Source organism: Aedes aegypti, chromosome 1 (assembly GCF_002204515.2).
Source record: "Aedes aegypti strain LVP_AGWG chromosome 1, AaegL5.0 Primary Assembly, whole genome shotgun sequence".
Taxonomy (NCBI): domain Eukaryota; kingdom Metazoa; phylum Arthropoda; class Insecta; order Diptera; family Culicidae; genus Aedes; species Aedes aegypti.
This window is the reverse complement of record NC_035107.1, coordinates 170,940,052-170,959,497: the sequence shown is the minus strand read 5'-3', so window position 1 is coordinate 170,959,497 and position 19,446 is coordinate 170,940,052. Positions and strand designations below refer to the sequence as shown.

The 19,446-nt window shown below is 38.3% G+C and overlaps 1 protein-coding gene across 5 annotated transcripts in view; it reads left to right on the top strand.

Moving 5' to 3' along the window:
• The window catches only part of LOC5567762 (sodium/hydrogen exchanger 9B2), a 121,671-nt gene that overhangs the window by 78,914 nt on the left and 23,311 nt on the right, over positions 1-19,446 (top strand). For 3 of the 5 annotated variants that reach the window (XM_021853418.1, XM_021853399.1, XM_021853392.1), the window contains exons 2-3: positions 3,052-3,310; positions 15,489-15,788. In XM_021853418.1, coding sequence (XP_021709110.1) covers positions 3,180-3,310; positions 15,489-15,788 — 431 coding nt within the window. In that variant the 5' untranslated portion in view covers positions 3,052-3,179. Of the gene's footprint in view, positions 1-2,298; positions 2,939-3,051; positions 3,311-15,488; positions 15,789-19,446 lie in introns of those variants that run through there. The other 2 variants (XM_021853424.1, XM_021853410.1) reach the window with 2 other exon arrangements.

Genomic DNA, 19,446 nt, shown 5'->3' with positions numbered 1-19,446 from the left:
TAGCCATTTCTACAACACTTACCGAGTACAACATAAAAGCTGAAAATGAAATAAAGTCATGTCCAAAGAATTTTTTCAATTACGTTAATACAAAACTCAAATCGTGCAACTTTCCATCAACCATGACTTCGGATGTAAAAGTAGGAAATAATTCTGAAGATATTTGCAATCTTTTCGCAAAACTTTTTCAAGAAAATTATTCAACATTTTCGGAAAACGATCGAGATTATTCTTAATTTTCACATTTTGCTGACCTTCCGAGTGATGTTTGCGTTAATTCTATAAATATTTAAGACATTTTGTTTGGTCTTAGAAATTTGGACGCCACTCAAGGATCAGGGCCAGATGAAATTCCACCCGGATTGATAAAAAATTTAGCAACTGAACTTACAACTCCATTATTTTTATCCAATATGTCTGCAAACTGGTCAATTTCCAAAGGTATGGAAAAAATCATTCCTCATACCAATATATATATCAGGTAAGTAATCGGACATTCGAAATTATAGCGGTATTGCTATTATGTCTTGTGTTTCAAAACTTTTCGAGTCAATTGTAAACAAAAATATGTTGGCATAAATAAAAAATCGTATAACAAACGCTCAACACGGCTTTTTCAAAGGTCGTTCGACCACTACGAACCTTCTGGAATTTGTAAGTTACTCACTGAGTGCAATGGATAAAGGTTACTTCAAAGAAGCTCTTTACACTGACTTAAGTAAAGCATTTGATAAACTTGACATTCCATTGTTGACTTTCAAGCTTGAAAAAATGGGAATCGAAATGAGTCTCCTTAAGTGGATCAAGTCCTATTTAAACAATCGTCAGCAAATAGTAAAATTCAATGGAAAAAGATCAAATCCAATGCATGTTACATCTGGAGTCACACTTAGGCCTTCTTCTTTTTATTTTATATGCTAATGACGTTTCTTATATTCTAAACAAACTGAGGGTCCTTATATATGCTGACGACATGAAGCTAGTTTTAGAAATAAAGAATGATGACGATCATAATGTTTTTAAGAATGAGATACAAATTTTCTACACGTGGTGCTGCAAAAGTTTATTGGAATTGCATATAAAAAATGTAACCTCATAAGTTATAGCAGAAAACGAACCACACCAAATATTTCTATTGTTTTAGGAAACGAGCATGTAAAAAAATGTGATAAAATAACAGACTAAGGAGTTATCTTAAACTTAAAACTATCATTTGTAGATCACTATAATGCAATAATTCATAGAGCAGGAAATATGCTCAATTTCATAAAACGATTTGGCCAACACTTTCGTGCTCCTTACACATTAAAAATACTTTATGTTGCATATGTAAGATCAATATTAGAATATTGTAGTATTGTTTGGTCACCTTACACAAAAAAAAAAACACGAAGAACGTATAGAATCGATACAAAAGCAGTTTTTATTATACGCACTACGAAATTTAGGCTGGTCAGTACTTCCTCTACCATCATATGAATCACGATGCATGCTTATCAATATGAAATCACTGAAAGTGCGTCGTGATTATGCTATGGTTTCTCTTGTCAACGATATTGTTTCACAGCGCATTGATTCTGCTGATATACTTTCAAACCTGAATTTTTATACTCCAACTCGTCACTTGCGCAATCGTTACTTGTTCACAGTAGGTCATCATCATTACACGAACTACGCTAAATTTAGTCCGTTGAATCAGATGATGACCATATATTATCAGCATTTTGAAATGATTGATGTTAACATGTCTCGAACAAATCTGAATAAATACTTTTTGATATGCAAAACAAATAGTAACTGAGGAATGTATTATGAATCGTGTATTCTCAAGAAATTTATAATATATATATTAAGAAGATATTAAGAACACAATGTAATTTAGAATGGTCTACAAAATGCTTGACGTCAAATAAAGAACTAATTAGCGGGGGTGCACGGTACTATTATAGCATTCCTGTAACTGTCATGAAGCCCTACATGCAATTTATATCGTTTTCGAATTTATTTTCAAAAACTGCTTCATGTGCATGTTAATTGAAGACAGAAAATAAATCGGCGTCGAATACCAAAAAATTAAAATCGCCGAAATATACGATATTTATGAGAATTATTATAGCTACGCAATTAACATGAGAAAACATAAAATCTATAATAGTGTATTCAAACAGGCGATAAAACCGAAAAGATAAATCCAATCATTTATTTTGTGTGTGGAAGAAGTTACGTTTAAAATATTCAGAATAGTCTCCCTTTGCACACATGCGAATAAAACAGCCGCAATCTGTTAGTGATAAACAAACAATACCCTGAATTAAATCAATTGATAACGCCAATATTGACAGTCTGCTCGTAGCCGCGGATGCGGCAGAACTCTGCCGAATCGGTGCGTGTGGCGTTAAGATAGAAGCAAAAAAAAGTGTCGTCTGATTCATAGGATTTCATTAGATTACTTCTAATGGCACGGATTGCTCAATAAAATGCAACATTTCTATCCCACCAAAGCAAAGCTCAGTTGAAATCAGTTTAATGTATCATCATGTTTATTCATTTGATTAGCATTTATCTGAGGTGCGATGATTTACACATTGGCATTATCATTCTGTAAAGGGTTAGCATTTAAGATTGCCTGTGTTGGCTACCAGTGATATCGAAGTGTTTATCGGGACAACACAGCATCGCAGCAGTTAAACGTGGTGTTTAAGCTTTAATAAATATTTGCCAACATAAATGTACACGACTCTAACTAATCTCAAAGATACTATCAAAGTTCCCAATGGTGTTTAACTTTAGTGTTAAAATTGTGATCTTGCGTCGGTGTCAATTGTCTACTCGTGTACGGAAGCAAGATATCACCTTATCGTGACCATTTGGTTCCTGTTTCATAACTGCTGCAGTGACGTGAACGTGCCGAATTTCACAAAAATGAAGCATCGCAAAGGTTGTTTACTCATTTTCCAATTCTATTGCTTTTTTTATAGCTCTGGGCCTTTGAACGTTACCGGCATGTATTTGCACTTAAGTGAACCAGATCTTTTCTTTCTCTTCTCGCAGTTTATATCACATCAGTGGACAAGGCCGCCAATCATCAGCCTGCACCATCAGCATCACAGTTCCCGGTGGGACAATTGCCACATTCGGCAACCGGTCAGCAGCAACCGATTCCTTCCATAGATCTGACCATGTCTTTGAACAAACATCAACAGCTTGGCCACGCAGGCTTCGACCCAGAGGAGACACAGCAGATAAACGCGTCGTTGCAAGGCATGTGTAATGGATTGGAAATACAACAGAACGGTGAACACACACAAAAGTAATGGATGAAACCCGAAATCAATCCATCTTCGGTGAGGTCGGATGCGAGTTTTTCCTATTCTGGAAAATGTTTCAAATGGTCCAAACTTTCATTATGTTGATAATTTTGTCGACAAAAATCAATTGATTTAATTATGTTGGATTGATTATGTCAAAAATGCATAAGCGTAGAAACTCTTCGTTTCATTTGAATAGCAATGGCTCAACAATAGCAGAAAAGAGTCGTAAATTGTTTATTCACTGCAATAGCTCCAATATATTCTTATTTCTTATAGTTTCCAGAATTCCTCCCAGCTTTCAGAGCTCATGTAATAAACATCATGTAACCTTATGATTCAGTAATTCAGTCAGATCTCCATCAGACGTCTTATTAAAGGCCTGACTGTATGTTATTCTCAAGTTTTTTCTGTATTTTTATCTGTTTCTAAACATTTAGAAACAGATAACTATGCATTTGGAGTATGCGCAGTCGTTGAGAGCTTTAAAATTCAGTTTCACATGTAGGTAAATCGATGCTATTTCAAAGATACGAGACGATTCGAATAAAAATCAGGGGGATGTCAAATCAACAGTTTCAACGATAAATGGATGTATCCAATTAGCATTGTAACAGTTATTTGACAAAATAAACAAATTCACCGTGTCCCCACTAGCCTCAATAAACATTTCCTGAAAAATGACGAAAACATTAAATGCACTGAATAAATTGGCGTTCATTTTATTAGGTGGTGCGCGCTATAAACTTTTTAACTCTTATTGCAAGGCTTATTTTCAACCCTCCCGTGAGCGAGAACGAAACAGCACCAACACAGGGCTTGCAGTGAAAGCCAAGAGAATGAAGAATTATAGCGGAGTACACAGCCTTTTTTCACTAGTGGGAGATCTGCAGAAGGTAACTCAGGAAGTGTGTGGATGCCGCATCACCGACGACCCACTAGAACCATTCCATGCTCTGTATTTGGAGAACAGAATGCACGAAAATTACCCTTGATCTCAGACTTTTTTCTCCCCGGATCCATCTTACGGTATTACTTCGAGGAGGGACCTGTGCATATAGCACTTAACACATGCAGCAGGAAAAGCCTCATCAAACTGCTTCTCATAACCGACCTAAACATTGTTACAGGGGACCAGCCACGATAGGGCTAGCCCTCTGCAGCCGACTCTTGATCGACGCGCCACAGGTGCTGCAATTCCAGCATAATGTGAGTGACAGCCGTAGTAACTGCATTCCAGCACTCGGCATCCCCACAAATCCTGTGGATTATATTGTCCGGGCATGCGAACTCTCCCAATATTGAAACGCGGGCATTCGAACACGACATGCTTCGCTGTTTCCTCTACACCAGCACATTTTTTTTGTATTTATTTATGAGGCTTTAAACTTGATTAGCCAGTTCATTCGCCTCAAACGACACCAGCACATATGGAGCACGAAAGTAGGGGATTATGCGCGTTCGAATCTATGCAAGTACTGTCTATAGCAACCATGTCCTAACAGAAACTGCGTCAGATGGAAGTGCGATTAAATGCTTACATGAATGCATCGGTAAATATGATGTAACCTTTCGGTTGCGCGCAAATTTTTATAACGCGAGTAGTGGCGCGTTGTACTCTGTACAACACTTCTTCGACAAAGTTGTTCACAAGATTGAGGGCTGAAATGCTGTAGTCATTCAGATACGGAATTCCGCCACCATTCACACATTCTTTCAAAAGCTTTAAAGTCGCTGTCTTTCAACTTGCTTCTTTTTTCTTGTTCTCTCTCATTGAGACGGTCGATAGTCGAAAGCTCGTTCTCACCAAATTTGAAACGTTCTGCCTTCGTGGTCCATTTTCCGTATGCATTGTGTTCTGTGAGCGTTTCTGAATGAATTGTGACACTGACATAAATTGTACAACTGGATCTGTTCTATATAAATCTATTGATTTATATTTGTTTATTTTTGATGTTTTGAACTGTTTTTATTAAGAGCTTAATTCAATCTGAAAATCTAACTAGTAAATGATGTAAATTTAAAAGGTCAAAATCACGAATAAACGTCATTTATAAAAGGCAAGTGTCTTCAGAATAAATTTAAAAAATGCCTCAATGAATAACTTTACAGAAGAAAGTTTTTTGCTATGATGGTCCTGTCAAAAAATAAAACTGATCTAGATCAGTTTGTGCCTATCTAGATCTAATTCGAAGGAGTCAAAATGTAGTAAAAACTATTTCAAAATACCTTGTCGAAAATACCAAGCCATTAGGATGCATATCCAGAGTGCGTCGAAAACAGCGATCTACCCCAGGTGTGAGGATGAAACATCTGTGTTGCAAATATTTCTGTTTGCGTTTGACATGTAAATCAAGTCTAACTGAGCTTCAAATGCGGTAACATAAAGTAACCAAAGGATACTTAGCAACCTAGCAAAGAAAATCAAATTTTGACTTCGCCTTCCTTGTTGAAAATCTTACCGCATTTGATATTTGCATTTCAAACGCATACAGCAATATATCAGGAGCTCGACCACATAGTTGTAGGAGCAACCATTGACATGTACAGACAATCTATGCTATGCTATATCAGGTTCCCGGCCACATAAGAAGATGAAGTCTTCAGTTGGATGTTCAGTAGCTCATCATTATTTAAGCCTTTAAATTTGAAATAGGTTAGCTGAAATAATGATAGCTCTTAAGATACTGAACAACTTTTCCAAAGATGCCATCCTTCTAAAATGTGAAGATTCTTGAATATCCATAAAACAAACGTAACAGTAACCAAATAGTACTTTAATTTGCCCTGCGTTACATTATTCAGCTGACATGCCCTATATAAGCCGTATAAAAACCCTATAAGCTCAAAAAGGCGAAATAGCGTGTAAGTGGTTACTTGGGTAGCGCATCCTGGTGACAAAATATTGAATTTCTCGGCTCAAATAATGATAGCCCTTGGGCTACTGCACAACTTTGCCGAATACACCATTTTTAAAAGTGGCCAGGCTTCTGAGATATTCACAAAACAAATAGCATAAAACATCACTGGCGCCGCCTGGTGGTAAAATTTTTAATCGGCAAAACGAAAGTGTTCATGCTCACTAGTGCCATCTAGTGGTCGGATTCTGAGTTTTATGAGGTACCATCAGATAGCGTTCCACCTCCAGAACATATTTACTGAAGACCCCAAGTTTCGAAATTATCTAGATTTTGAGATATACCGATTTCAAATTGTGGTCTGCTAGAACCGTATACAGTGCGTTCATTATCATGCGACATTGTTGCAGTTAAGGTCAAAATACGCGTATCTGTTAAGAGATACAAATTCTAATGGAATTAAGTGGTACAGTACTAAGTTCGGTTTTCATTTATAGGTTTTCCACTAAATAGTTCGAATGTTTGCTATCAAAAATTATTTATTTTCGCATCGTACCAAGACAGAAAAAGCACTTAGATTAAAATTTAATATTAGTAATCTTTGTAGACATTGGTATTACAGTCATATAAGTTTATTTCAATTTAGTTTAACCAACGCAAATGGAAGAAGTATTCAACAGAGATTTTATTTTATTCAATTTGTTTTATTTATTTAATCCGTAATTCGATTATTTCCAGATTATATATTACGTTTATTTTTTGACTATTCGCTTGATATTCGATAAGTGCTGTACAGCTTCAACTAAATATTGCTAGGTATTTGAATTTTTTTTCTAAAATTTTAGCTTCTTCTCATACCGACAAAAATTCAAACTTAATGTCTTTTTGTCGAATGTTACAAATATGTGGTTATGAGCAGTGCAGTTGTTTGGAAAGTGTACTAGCTATGGCTCTTGTGGTTCCCTGTTTGGCCATACGTAAATTCTCGAAAACTTAAACATACCGAAAATTTTGTTTGAACATCAAAATATATTTGATATCAAGCTATTGAAACACACAAATTGGTTAAAAAATTGAAAACAATTAAATTTTCAAGTATGGATTAAAGAAAGGTGCATTATGTCCATAACTGATAAACCCATTTGATATTTCTGGATCAATTCTTTAACCAAACTTCTCAGGACGTCAATATGTCTAATTTCTCTGTGCTTCCGTGATGACATTTTCGTCTTCTTTTTTCTGGCGTTACGTCCCCACTGGGACAGAGCCTGCTTCTCAGCCACAGTTATTAACTGAGAGCTTACTATGCCAATGACCAGTTTTGCATGTGTATATCGTGTAGCAGGTACGAAGATACTCTATGCCCTGAAGCTGAGAAAATTAGTAGTTTACTGTCGATTTGATGGTTATACAATTAATGCCTGTCAAAACAATAATAAATCACACCTTGCTCGGTTACTCGCGAGTAACGTTCCCGAGCTTTTTGCTACTTCTTTTGACATGTTCTCCCGAGCAGACGGGTGTGGACTTACTCACACCTAGCCAGTTCCCGAGTCTGTGATGTTTGTTATGCGTTGGTATACACTCGTAAACTGCTTCGTGATGCGAACTTTTCCAGCACTGCCGAAAAGATCCACGACCGGTGGGATTCGAACACACGACCCTCAGCATGGTCTTGCTGAATAGTTGCGCGTTTACCGCTACGGCTATCTATGATTCTATTTTCTACGGTAACTTCACTTCTACTCTCAAGACTTTCAGCAAGTTAACAACCCGTATTGCCTCACAGCTTGCATGGCATAGGGCCATCAGCTCAGCTTCTGTTGTGAGACAAGGCTACACATGCTGCTTCATTTAATTTTCTTGAAGCTGTATGGAACATGTTTTCTTCTTCTTTCTGGCATTACGTCCCAATTAGAACAGCCTACTTTTAAGCCAAGAGCACCTCCTCAGTTAAGGATTATTAGATTAGGTTAGATTAAGAGTTTTTTTGCCAACTGACCATTTTCACATATACATATTCACTAAACAGATTTTGACCATGTATCGGTATAAAGTTATTGCTTCCAGATATAAGGTCCGAAGTGGTTTTATATTAAACTGTGAACAGTTTTCATCGCATCAGACATTTTGGTATTTTATTATAAAACCAAGAAGCTGATTTTAGATGACTGGATGTCTGCTATTTTACTGATTGGGGATCTTCTCCCTCCTAGAAATCAAAAGATAAGCACTTAAACTCGGAAAGAACTTGCCTCGCATGCTGATTAAGTCATTTTTCCAATTCGACCTCCCCATCTTTCAAAACAAATAAATGGGTCTTAACAGCCTGTTACTCTTCCGACCGTAACTTATAAGTATTGACAAGAAGAGTACAATATGTTAAATCCTAGTCCACAACGTACCACAAAAAGATGATCTATCCGCGTTACGGGTAAAAGCAAGAAGATACTCTATAGCCACGTTTCTAAACAGTGGGTCTGCGGAACCCCGTCCATGTTAAAAGCACGCTGAAACGAACACCTCATAGCGAATCATTTTTTCACCGTTATCAAGGTTGAGAAACAGTTCTCTATATCCTAGGAAATCAACGACCCTCAGCATGGTCTTTCTGAATCGCTGCCCGTTTAACCACTATGCGAATTTGGGCCCCAGGACATATCCGGATTGGGGACTTCTTAAGGCTAGTGGTAATGTTCCGGGAACAAATTAAATTTCCCGTTTTGTTTTAAAATGTTTATTCAAACACTTTCGACAAATCTTCTTCTCGTTCACTAACGCCCATCGAGCATTTAGTGCCATGTTAAGGAAGTTGCTGCATTTTTCGAGGGAATCCATGCGCACTTCACAACCGATCCAGTCTCGGTGGACCCAAAGGCCTGTTTGGCATGCGGAGATGAATGCGATTCGCTCGAAAAATGCAGCAACTTCCTTAATATGGCACTAAATGCTCGATAGGCGTTAGTGAACGAGAAGAAGATTTGTCGAAAATATTTGAATAAACATTTTAAAACCTGTGAGAGAAAGATACCCTGCAATCAGAATGGGTGCGGCTTTCTACACCACTGGTTTTTGCACGATGAAAACAAACATTAGAAGCAGATATCAAGCACTAGCGTCAGTCAACGCTCAATACAGTTCGCTGGGAAAAGTACTGTTGAAGTATATTCGTGTAACGATACATGGTAAAGGAAAACTCATTGAAAATTACGCCTTTCTCGATGCGGGCTCGACTTCAACTCTAATTGCGCACAGCTTGTGGGAGGAGCTTAACCTCCGCGGTGAAAATTCTCCATTTCTTGGACAGATGGTTAAGGAAGATATGAACAAGACTCTGTAGTATTCTCAACGGAAATAGCCGGCGCCCTTGATCCGGAACAATGCTACCGTTTTTCAGAGGTACATACAGTGCGGAACCTTGATTTGCCAGCTCAATCAATGTATGTAACGGGTCTGGTGAAACATTTCCAGCATTTGTTTGGACTACCCATAGAGTCACATGCTGAACCTCGAATTCTGCTGGGCATTGATAGCTCAAGACTGGAGTATCCACTGGACTTCAGAGAAGGTAGTGAAAACTAACCGACGGCGGTGCTAACACGATTGGAATGGGTGATCTACGGTCCATGTTTGACTTCTGGACACACTAAAGCGAAAGAAGACGTCTAGTATAGTTTCCATGTTTGTCAGTGTGATGATCTACATGCGGCGCTCAAGAATTATTTTTCAACGGACAGCCTCGAAATTCAAATTTTCGGAAAGCCTTTGGTATCTAAAGATGATGAACGAGCACTGAAGTTGTTGCGGACAAACACGATTCTCCAGAATATGAGGTGCGAAATCGGTCTACTATGGCGTTACGAACAATTCCGGCTACCGGAAAGCAAAGCCATAGCTTTAAAACGGCATGATTGTCTGAACAAGCGCATGGTTCGAGAACCAAAATTATCCAAGGATCTTCAGGAGAAGATCCTTAACTACCAACAGAGAGAATATATACGTAACCTTTCGGCACAAGAGGAGGCAACACACACCGGGCGCAGCTGGTACCTTCCAATTTGCCCTGTAGTAAATCCTAATAAACCTGATAAGCTACAAATCGTTTGGGATGCTACGGCGAAGGTTGGAAACCTCTCACTTAATTCGTTTCTGCTAAAAGGTCCTGATCAAGTAACTTCACTTCAATATGTTCTTTTACGCTTCCTAGAGTACCGTACGGCTGTGTCAGGAGATATTCGTCAAATGTTTCACTAAGTTAGAATTAATCCTAATGACCAACATTGCCAGCGGTTTCTGTGGAAAGATGGCGATCCTGGAAAGGCTCCTTCAACATATGTGATGGAAGTTATGACGTTTGGTGCCAGTTGTACGCCGAGCAGCGCACAGTACATCAAGAATACGAATGCTGAAAGATTCAGAAGCCAGTTACCGAAAGCGGTGGAAGCAATTTGAGACGACACGTACGTGGATGATATGCTCTATAGCGTCGAATCTGAAGCAGAAGCCATCAAAATTGCACATGATGTCCAACGCATACATGCCGAAGGAGGGTTTGAGATTCGAGGTTGGTTATCAAACTCCAAGAAAGTAGTTGATTCTATGGGCGAGCAGAATTCTCCTCACAAGGATCTGAGCAAGACTGGAGAAATGACAACAGAGAAAGTATTAGGCATGTGGTGGGATACAATCAACGATATATTTACATTCAAGATGCCGATGAGAAGTAAGCAAGAGTTGTTATTCGGAGAGCAAGTTCCCACGAAGCGGTAAGTTTTAAAAATACTAATGTCCATTTATGATCCACTTGGAGTTCTTGCAAACGTTTTAATGTATTTAAAGGTCCTTCTGCAAGATATTTGGCGGTCCAACATAGGTTGGGATGAACCAATAGCCGATGAGCATTTAGAGAAGTGGAGGACATGGCTCACCGTGTTACATCAAGTGGAGAATGTCGCTATTGCCAGATGCTATCGGGTGAACTCTACATGTTCGATTGATACTTACGAAGTACAGTTACATGTCTTCGTTGATGCAAGCGAGAAGGGCTACGCAGCAGTCGCCTATCTTAGGTTCGTAGAAAGCACAAATGTGGAATGTGCTTTCGTTACTGCAAAAACCCATGTCGCTCCTTTAAAATACATGTCGTTTCCTTGATTGGAACTCCAAGCGGCAGTCATTGGAACGCGTTTAGCTAAGACACTCGAAGAGACTCATCGTATGCCGATGAGAAAAAGGTTTTTCTGGACGGATTCAAGGGACGTTCTGTGCTAGATACAATCAGACCATAGAAGATACATCAAGTTCGTTGGCGCCAGAGTTGGTGAAATCCTAGAAAACACTGAGCTATCGGAATGGTTCTGGATTCCAACCAAGTTGAATGTAGCTGACGAAGGAACGAAGGGGCAAAGAATTCCTGACCTTTGCTCCTCTAGTCGGTGGTTCAAAAGGCCAGATTTCATGTGCCAACAACAAAGTGTTTGGCCTAACCAGCCAACAAGTTATGGAACAACTACAACGAAAAAAAATGTTTCAGTTAACAACCATGCCGAACGGACACTCGTCTTGAATTTCACTAAATACTCGAACTGGAGAAAGCTTCTGCGAGTTACCGCTTATGCCTTCGATTCACCAGAAACATAAAGGCCAGACTCCAGAATCAGTCATGTTTCACTGGAATCCTCAAGCAGTCGGAGCTTGTCGAAGTGGAGCGTTGCATATACCAGCAGGTGCAGCTAGAAGTATTCAGCGAAGAAGTATCGATACTCAAGAAAAGTGAAGGTGTTAACGGAAAAACAGTGGCCCCGGTTCCCAAGGCAGCGTACTCTACAAACTTTCACCATTTCTAGGTGAGCACGGAGTGCTTCGTAAAAGCAGACGTGCTGCAGGCTGTCAGTTTATCGATGTGAGCGCTATCCATACAGTTTTGTTGCTAAAAAAGCATATAGTTACAACACGCATCATACAATTCACCCATGAGCGATTTCACCACCTAAACCATGAAACGGTTGTTAACGAATTGCGGCAGAAGTATTGGATTCCACAACTGAGAAGGGTTTGCAACAATGTTAGACGAGAGTATCAGTACTGCAATAATGCGAAAGCACGACCACAGCTGCCAATTATGGCCGATCTTCCACCAGCTTGTTTAGCAGCCTTCTTTCGTTATTTCTCTTAAACTGGAATTGATTTCTTTGGGCCAATGTAAGTTGTTGTTGGAAGGCGAACCGAGAAGAAGTGGGGCGTATTGCTGACATGTCTTGTAATACGGGCGATCCACATCGAGATTGCACACTCACTTAATACTAGCTCATGTATTATGGCCATTTGGAACTTTATGGCCAGACGAGGAACGCCTATAAAACTGTTCAGTGACAGGGGAACAAACTTCATGGGCGCCAACCGAGAACTGATTGAAGCACTTCAGAATCTCGATCAGAATGAACTGATAGAGTAAAGTGGGGCAAAAGTTCGAGTGGGGTAAGAGTTTCTTTTTAAGATTTGTAGTTTATTTCAAAACAAAACTTAGGAATGTCATGGTGGTTTGAATTCTATTCAAGTAAGAGACTTTCACTCCAAATAGCATAAAAATTGATTGAGCTTTCGAAAAGTTATGGCTATTTGTTATTTTTCGACGGGAATATTGTAATTTTCGGTCAAACTGTCGTTGCGTGGAACCAAATGAAAATAAAATCTTTTTCAATATTTTATGTAAGGGCGTTTCTAGGCCTACCATAAGGATGCTTCGAGGTATATTAGTTTTTGCATAAATGCTTGCAAACAATTTTTGGCCCATAGTGGGGCAAAAGTTCGAATCAGCGGGGCAAAAGTTCGTCCCATGTATAAACCCACGGAAAAATTTTCAAATTTCTTAAAATCCACAAAATATCTTCAAATATAGCCAAAATTGCCTGATTGTGCAAAAATGTGTCAGCAAAATTTTACATTTACACTTAGTTTTGCGAAAAACTGCTATTTTTGAGTATATCACAATTAACCATGTTTTGGGCAGTTTTTTGGTGAAAATTCAGTGTTTATTTTTCGGAAAACTTAAGTTTACGGCTGGTATAAAGTATGCCTGTAATCAAAGTAACGATATTTTTTGTTTTAGCCAGCGAACTTTTGCCCCACACTTGATTCGAACTCTTGCCCCACCGGTGGGGCAAAAGTTCGTCTAAGACAATCAATTTTGAAACTGTTATAACTAAAAATGGGTAAATATTTTGACAAAAGTTTGTTCAGCAAAATAATAGCCAATATGTTGGAGGTTCAATGTATGGTATTTGTATTGTTTCAACTCTTGTGCTCTTGTTTTTCTGGAAACTTTGCTTATACCACTAAGGTCGAACTTTTGCCCCACCTTACTCTACAGGAGTTTGTAACACCAAATACCAAGTGGACCTTAATTCCCCTAGCAGTCCCCACATGGGTGGGAGCTGGGAGAGACTGGTGCAATCAGTAAAGAAAATACTGAACAACATGCATCTTCCACGATTACCTACCGATGAAGTCCTTCGAAACAGCCTTTTGGGGGTGGAAAATATCATCAACTCGCGCCCCCTCATCTATGTTCCTATTGAAGACGCCGAAAATGAAGCACTGACGCTTAATCATTTTTAATTGAGCACCTCCGGAGGTTCAAAACCCTTAGTGCCCTACAATGACAACCTCGCTACGCTCAGGAACAACTGGAAAACATCGCAAATCTACGCCAACATGTTTTGGAAACGCTGGCTATGAGAGTACTTGCCAACGATCAGCCGCCGAACAAAGTGGTATTACCCGGTCAGACCGATCCAGGTCAACGATGTAGTGATGACCCAGACCTCCCAAGGAACCTGTGGCCAAAGGGTCGCGTGATAGACGTTAATAGAAAGAATGGTCAGGTACGTAATGCAACGGTGCGAAACACGTCCAATATCTATGTACGTCCTGCGGTAAAGCTTGCAGTTTTGGACGTCGTCGCAACAAAGAGTACGCAGGTATCAGGACCCTGTGTACTGGGGGGACTGTTCCGCAATCTACGGACGCGCCTCCGTTACCAATGAGCCTCAACCTGGATGTTCCGTCACCAATACATCGTAATGCGGTTGATATTGAAGAGAAGCGTCAAATACGATAAACCATATTTACCAATCAGTAGAATAGATAGAAAAAAAGTATTCAAAACAAAACTTTCATGAATACTGCATGCTACAATCTAAACTAAAGTGAACTATTACTACAGTTTCGTTACCTAAATCTATATGAATTAATTTCAATAATTGAATTCGTGCACCACATGCACATGCAGGGTCTATGAAGATACCGTACGCTATCACATTCCAGACAGAACGGGACTGCGATAAGACACTAAACGTAAGTAACATAGATATGCTAAATCTTATGTTAAAAATAATCAAAAAAGCGATAGAAATTCACTAAAATGTATACATTCTGCAGGGGAAATTTAACAATACAAACCAATAAAGTTATTTCGGTGCGTTTGTTTGAATTATCGGAAGTCTGCTGCTTATTGTTGCCGTGTCCGGGAACAGGTAACGTGTGCGACTCAAAGCAAAGCCATACTGTTGGCGCCTGGGTTCGATTCCCGATCGGTCCAGAATCTTTTTGTAACGAAAATGTCCTTGACTTCCCAGGGCATAGAGTTCCACTGTTAGTTTTGTTTCAGTCTTCATCGTCCTTCTTCTTGCTGCTAAGTACAAAATCAATGAAAATCGACTAAATCTTCCGTAGTAATCAAAAGAAAAAAAAATCTATGAAGAGAAATCGATCACTGCAAATGCGCCGTTATGATATGCAACGCGAGAAATATAGACAAGTCATTGGCTTTCACAGGTTATTATTCCATTAATAGAGTAAACAAGTCATTAAAACCAAAAATTCGTAAGCAAAAATTGATGACTATACTCTTCTTATCAATACGATCATAAAGTCCAAAGTTTGTTAAGGTATACAATGACGTTGGGATGCTCAATAAACATTTTTGGACAAATAATGACATATTTTATTCCAGTATAGACATTTGCGGATGTCGTATAAAACATGCATGTTAGATTTTTTTATGCAATTTCATTTCAAGCATATTGGACCACCCCTCAATAGGAACGCTCTCTGGGAATGCATCCGATTCTTGCTGTTCCGGCGGATATAAGCTACTCACACGCACACGACCAGTTGATTAAGTTTTTCTTCACATTTTTTTCACCTTTCTTCTACCACGTTCTTCTGATGCTGCTGCTGGAATCTGGTTGGCAACGAATGTGTGTTTCCCTGGATGCCACATGTGACCCTCCCATGTTGCGGTTCGGGGCCGAATCGTCAGACGCTCGAATAAGTCTTTATTCGTTCGGAATTGGCTCATTGTTTCACAACCGCTTGCTCTGCTGGCAATATTCGCTCTCCTCTGGGGGATTGCGTATTCGGTTCTGCCGAGGCAACTCACCGAGCCGAACACACCGTTCATGAGGTTGTGGTTTCTGTTCGTCGGAGCGCAAATCAGCGGCATTCTGGTTTCGCTGACTGGGCTTCCCGATATGCTGGGCATGCTGTTTTGGGGCGTTCTGTACACCAATGTTGGATGGGCGGAATTCCAAGGATTGCAGAAGGTGGAGGTGTTTCTCAGGTGAGTATGAAGAAGCACTTTCTGTTTAGAATGGTTTGTATGTTGGACAGTTTGCTGTTGGAAATGTGTCTACAAGTGTAGAGAACTAATGAACTATCATTATTGACGATTCTCGCTAAAAGTAGGCCGCCGTCGGTACATATCGTAAGTATTCATTTCTTGTTGTTTTTCGTAAAAACATTCTAAAAATAGAAAGAAAGCGTTTTGGATTTCTCAAATGGGTGGACCCCTTGCTAGCCAGCAAGCTAAATACTTATCAAAACAGCCATTTTTAATAATTATTAGGTATTTCTTCATATGATAAGTCTCTTTTTAAGCACTCGAGGAACTTAGTGGCATCGTAAAGAGGAATGGTGAAGCTTAAATTAAAATAACGACTAGTTTGGTCGTTATTTTAAATTTAATCATAAAATACGAGAACATCCGTCTTTGAACAACCAAATAACAAGTTTACAATGACTAATTCTTTCTTCGAGTGATGAAATTATCATTTGGAAAAAAAATGTCTTGCGGCTTTTTTCGAGTAGATGAAAAACCGAATCTATTACTATACCATTCAATTCCACTAGAATTTGTATCTTTTGACAGATACGCGTGATTTCGACCTCAACTGTAAGGCCGTCTTCAGTGTCGTGTACTAGACTCAATCTTTGTTTCATGAAGTAAAATCCGTTTTTCGCGCCTTGTTAGCACTCATCATTTTCAGGCTTCCTTAAAAAAAGCATTTTTTTTATCCTGTCATGGTTTGTCTCGGCATTGCGCCCCCATTGAGGAAAAGTTTTTTATATGTCTTCTTCTTGGCTATTTGCCTTTTTTTCTGTGTAACATGTATGGCGTCATCATTGCATATAGTAATATATAACAACGTTGTGTTTTTTCCTAGATTTAGACTGGTATGTCATTATACTTTTGGAAATTCCTTCACTGGTTTTTAACTTGTTTGAGTTACTCAAACAAAAATTTATAACTAACAACAGGGTGAGGATGAGTCTAGATTTCCGATGCATGGTGTTGCCGCTGGAGGAAGCGCCCCGTAGAACACCGAGTCTTTCAGCTGAAAGTGAAACATCTTTTATTGTTTCTGATCAGCTACAAAGTTATAAAAGTATTTATTAAAATAAGGATTTAAAGTATTTAATGATCACTTACAAATTCGGTGATATTATTGGGGATACATTGCTGTTTCCTGCAGACACCTCCTCAATACAGCTATACAATATATCTACTGACTAGTGACTATGGTTCAGCTGCTCTAAGCAATACAGTAGTGTATCGCATTGTACGTTTTCTAGGAGTACCGTAATCCGGGGTAACATTGATCATTTTTTTGAATATTTCTTAAATATTTCGTTTGAAAATGCAAATGTTCTACTTTTTATATTTTTAAAACAAGTACTGCCACCCATAGCTCGTGACTATAAACTGCATTTTCTTTTTTGAAAGATTTAAGCATGTTTAAATAAATGTTTTAAGCGATTTTTTCATTTAGCTGATATGGGGTAACATTGATCACCTATGTAAACAACGTTCGGTTATATTGAAAATGTCGTTACTTACTTAAATCATGACCCCTGAAGCCGAATATGAAGGCCAAACGCTTACAAGTCATTTACTTTTTGAGTTATTTTGAGTTATTTTAAATTAAAAACACCTCGAACCACGGAATACGCATAAAGGTAGGCAATTTCCTAAGGGAATTCTATATTCTTCACAATAATTCGTTTATGTTACCTAATTGAGCATGCTTATGAAAGTTTTGACAACGGTATCGTTTTCAGCGATGCCATTTTTAGTAAGAATTGCATTTTCCTTGCTCATATCGTTTACAGAACTTATGTGAGACATGAATCTTCGGTAGTGTCATCCTTACCCATTGAAATCATTGTTTCGAAAAGTGGACAAATTTACGCATTAGGTAAACGCAATTTTCGCAAAAATCTTCACTTTCATTAGCTTATGAATATGAGAAAGAGAAGCACCATTCATTATTTGGAAATGTTCCATCAATAAATGATGATACGAACTTTTTATGAGATGAGTCATTCCGATCAATGTTACCCCGCTGATCAATAATACCCCGGATTACGGTACTATAAAATCTCATATAATGCATCAAATTTATACTGCGCTATTATGCGCAACACATGGCCAAATATCAGTACTAATGTTTGATTTATCTCAGTAAATGAAGCAATTATGAATGAAATGGAGCACATCTTCGATGAAATAACTAGACGTGAAAAGTCTGAATAGCGGGACTTTTAAAACTTATTGTCCTTCAATGGCATACGACATGTACTACTCTAAGAATACGGGTGATGTCACAATAGATCAAGAAACTGGTTGCAGTGAGGAACCCGAAGAGGAAAAAAAATCGATTTATATCTTAGTAGGCTCAGTGTTCCCTTAGTGGACAGTCCCCTATAGTCGCACTAGTGGATTTTTCTTTTTTTTTTCTTTTCAAAATATGTTTTGATATGAAGGTCAGGAGCTTTTTATCTAAGTACCATTGATACACAGCTTGATTTTGTTAGAAAAATGATCGAAATAATTAGTTTTGCTTAAAATTTGAGCTCCTTTGCGCCTATAGTAAACCTATTGTCCATATAGTAGCACTACTGAGAGAAACGAAATAATTAATGAATTAAGACCTTTTTTACATCAAAAGAAAGCTTTTGATCCACACTTTGAAGGAAAAATATAAAAACTTTGTAAAAATACGGTTTTGATTAGTATTTTTCCAACGCCGTGATACTATAGGAACAGAAATTACACTGTTCGACAAAAACATTGTTTTGGATGGATCAGGGACGCGTTTATATGGGTCTTGAAGTGCAAGAAAAGTATAGAAGGAAGCCGTTTTCAAATGGTCGGGGTTCTACTAAACCGCACCAAGTGCCAAAAGTTTTATTTTGAAATATTTAACTTTAAAGTTCACTCATCTGCGAGTAAATCGCAAATGACTCTTTCGAAAATTTCACCGTTCACAAATGACTAACAGGGTCCAAGAAGTAACTCAAGATAGAATATTCAAAAAAATCATCAAATATTTTCCATTTAATTAGATTTGATTTCAAATCGAGAGGTACTCAGTTCACTCTGGCTGAACAAAAATTGAAGAAAATGGTTTTCAGTTCGGTATGGCTGAATGTGTTTCGTGATTTCCAGGAACACAGGAGAAAGAAAGAAATAAAAATGGTTCATGATATGCCTGTTGGAATGCTTGTCATGCACTTGTTTATGAATGCTTGTTAATGCACTGTGAACGGAAAAGATTTGTAATTTTCCATAGAACTGGCCACAATGAATTGGTACAAGCCAATTCGTATTCTAACGTATTCTACCGACTTTCTGATGGATTATCTATTTCAACAGAAGAGTTATTGAACCAAGTACCTCACGCATTCAAAGATTCTAAAAAGACAATAATGATGTAGTTAAAGAATGTGCCGATCGAAGAAAACCATGAATTTGTTCTGCCAGAGCGCACCAAGTTACTCGCATTTAATACACTTTGGCTGAACAAGTTCACGATTATTAAATTTTATGTGAAGTGGATACCAAGAATGGCATGCGTTTCATCATTCCCGTTGTACATGAAACTGCTTGTGCTTTATTGTTCAAAAATAGTCATAAAAGCTGAAAGTTGATTGATTTT